Source organism: Austrofundulus limnaeus, unplaced genomic scaffold (assembly GCF_001266775.1).
Source record: "Austrofundulus limnaeus strain Quisiro unplaced genomic scaffold, Austrofundulus_limnaeus-1.0 Scaffold8, whole genome shotgun sequence".
NCBI lineage: Eukaryota > Metazoa > Chordata > Actinopteri > Cyprinodontiformes > Rivulidae > Austrofundulus > Austrofundulus limnaeus.
In genome coordinates, this window is record NW_013952410.1 from 2,272,416 (window position 1) to 2,274,665 (window position 2,250).

General features: G+C 43.4%; 1 protein-coding gene across 1 annotated transcript in view; it reads right to left on the reverse strand.

The window, feature by feature from the left end:
• The window catches only part of adgrl4 (adhesion G protein-coupled receptor L4), a gene marked incomplete at its 3' end in the record, with an annotated part of 11,667 nt that overhangs the window by 4,127 nt on the left and 5,290 nt on the right, over positions 1-2,250 (reverse strand). The window contains 4 exon segments of the mRNA XM_013999984.1: positions 407-606; positions 774-887; positions 970-1,153; positions 1,475-1,654. Coding sequence (XP_013855438.1) covers positions 407-606; positions 774-887; positions 970-1,153; positions 1,475-1,654 — 678 coding nt within the window.

The following is a 2,250-nucleotide window of genomic DNA, read 5'->3' on the forward strand; positions in this document are numbered from 1 at the left end:
CACCTGAAAACACACACACACACACACACACACACACACACACACACACACACACACACACACACATATATAAAGACATTCTTCTTTTTTTTTATTGTCACTTCAGGTTTGATTTTTGCATATGGAACTTAATCGGGGCCCCCTGAACCCCTCTTTTTGTCGCACCTCTGCATTTCAAACAGAAAAAAAAATGTTTTGGAGGAAAAATGTCAAAATTCCTCCTGCAAACTTAACAACTCATCCATTCAGGAACGAGCTTGTGTCCATGACATCACCAAAGCTATGATTGACCTCTTTGCTGAAACAAAACGCCCGTCTGGCAGATTTTCTTTTCAACGAGTTCGTATTTTAAAAAACGACATTAAGAGTGGCGCACAGGAAGCAGAGAGCTGCGCTCGGTGTTTACCTCGGCGTGCCTCAGAGTGAAGGTGACATGGTCAAGCTGGTAAATGTCAGCAGGTTTGACGGCTGCGGCGACGACTTGGGAGTTGACAGTGATTTCCCCAGTTCCTGCGTAGCGCGAGTAGTCGGTGACACCTGGGTCGCTGCTCGGCTTCAGGATGTCACCGATGCTGTCATATCGCACAAACACCACTGACACACTTCCTGATGGACAAAACAAGCGGAATAACAGACGGGAAACTTACTGTTCTGCTGATAAAACTTTTAGTTTGGCCAACGCAGCCAATAAACAGACAGATTTTTTTAGCGGCCCGTCTCACAGGAGTTAAAGGGCAGAAAGTGTCGATGAAATTTAGATTAAACTTTGTTACCATTTCTGTCTTTCCCTGGAGTCAGTTTTGGGGTTAGACTGATGTGACCACCACTCGTGGAAAAAGACACTTTGGTTTTTACACGCTGGCTGTGCAAAGTGAGTAGTTTTAATTCTGTGATTAAAACAAAAACAAATGAGTGATAGTAATTTAAACAGAGCAGCACATTGCTGTTAACGTAAAACAGTTATCTCACCCATTTCTTTTGCTTTGATTTGGATCTCGGTTGGAGTTTTGACGTTGTTGCCCAAAGACAGAGCACTTTCTTCCACCAGGTGCAGCAGCTTGGTGAGGGTGGGTCCTCGCCGCTCGTCCTTCATTCGGCTCCAGGCCACCAGCTCATCCTTCTCCACCAGATTGTTTGCAGCTTTGACCAATTTCTGTTTGACAGGAGTTCTCTCTCAGCACACGTCGCGTATGACTGTACTGCAACCTGCTTTTTATTTTGATGATCATGTTTTGGTTTGTTTTTTCAAAAATCACCATATGCAATTAAGTTTCTGTCGACAATCAGCGCCCCCCAAAAAATATTTAGACTTTGCACTACAGATATTTTGCAATCGCACAAAGTGGTTCCAAACGAGGGCCCTCGGCTGTGTGTATCGCCAGTTGTTTCCTTAAACCAGTTCAAAGCATAAACTGCTTTTCAGGCGCAGCTCCAAGCTGTTGACTGAGAAACAACAATGGTAAACAAAGCTTACCGAGAGAGTGGAGTTGATGGCAGATGGTTTGACAGAGTAATCCTTCTCCGCAGCAGTCAGTGTTGATGCGGATCGACTCAAGGCCTCGACATATGCGATCACTTCCACTGAGGTGAGTTCACCAGATGTCTGCTTGGCAATTTCTCCCAGCAGACTCTGCGGCTCCGTCAGGTTGCTCAGCTGAAAGGGGAGGGTGGCAGTTTTATTTCTGAATGTAGAATCACTTTGTGTTCAGATGGACCTTTCCGGTTGTCCAGTAAACCCAACGCAATGATTCTTGTTCTGGGTTCTTCCTACTATAATCAGCTATTAATATTGTCTTTGTGACCATTTTAAAGCTTTATAGCTAAAAAAAAGTTTTCTCAGAAAAACAGCTCAGAGTTTTAGAAGTGGGATTCTGTGGAGACATCATGAGCGATGAACACCTTACCTGTTGTAGATAGCTCATTGAACGACTCAGTTTAATGAAATAGTTTATTTTGACCTGATCGAAGAGCGAATGGCTAGTCGGATCAGGACGAAAAACAAAACCCCAAAATGGATTAGTGGCCGAAAATCACTTGAAAACTTTCACACAGGTTCATACAATCTTTCACATTCCTTTTTTATGTGGCACTCAGTGGTTATTTCCAAGAGAGCAAATAGCAGCAGCTAGCTGTAGCACTTCCATGAGATCTACAGCGGGTAAAATAAGTATTGAACACGTCAACATTTTTCTCAGTACATATATTACTAGAGGTGCTAATGACATGAAATTTTCACCAGATGTCGGTAAC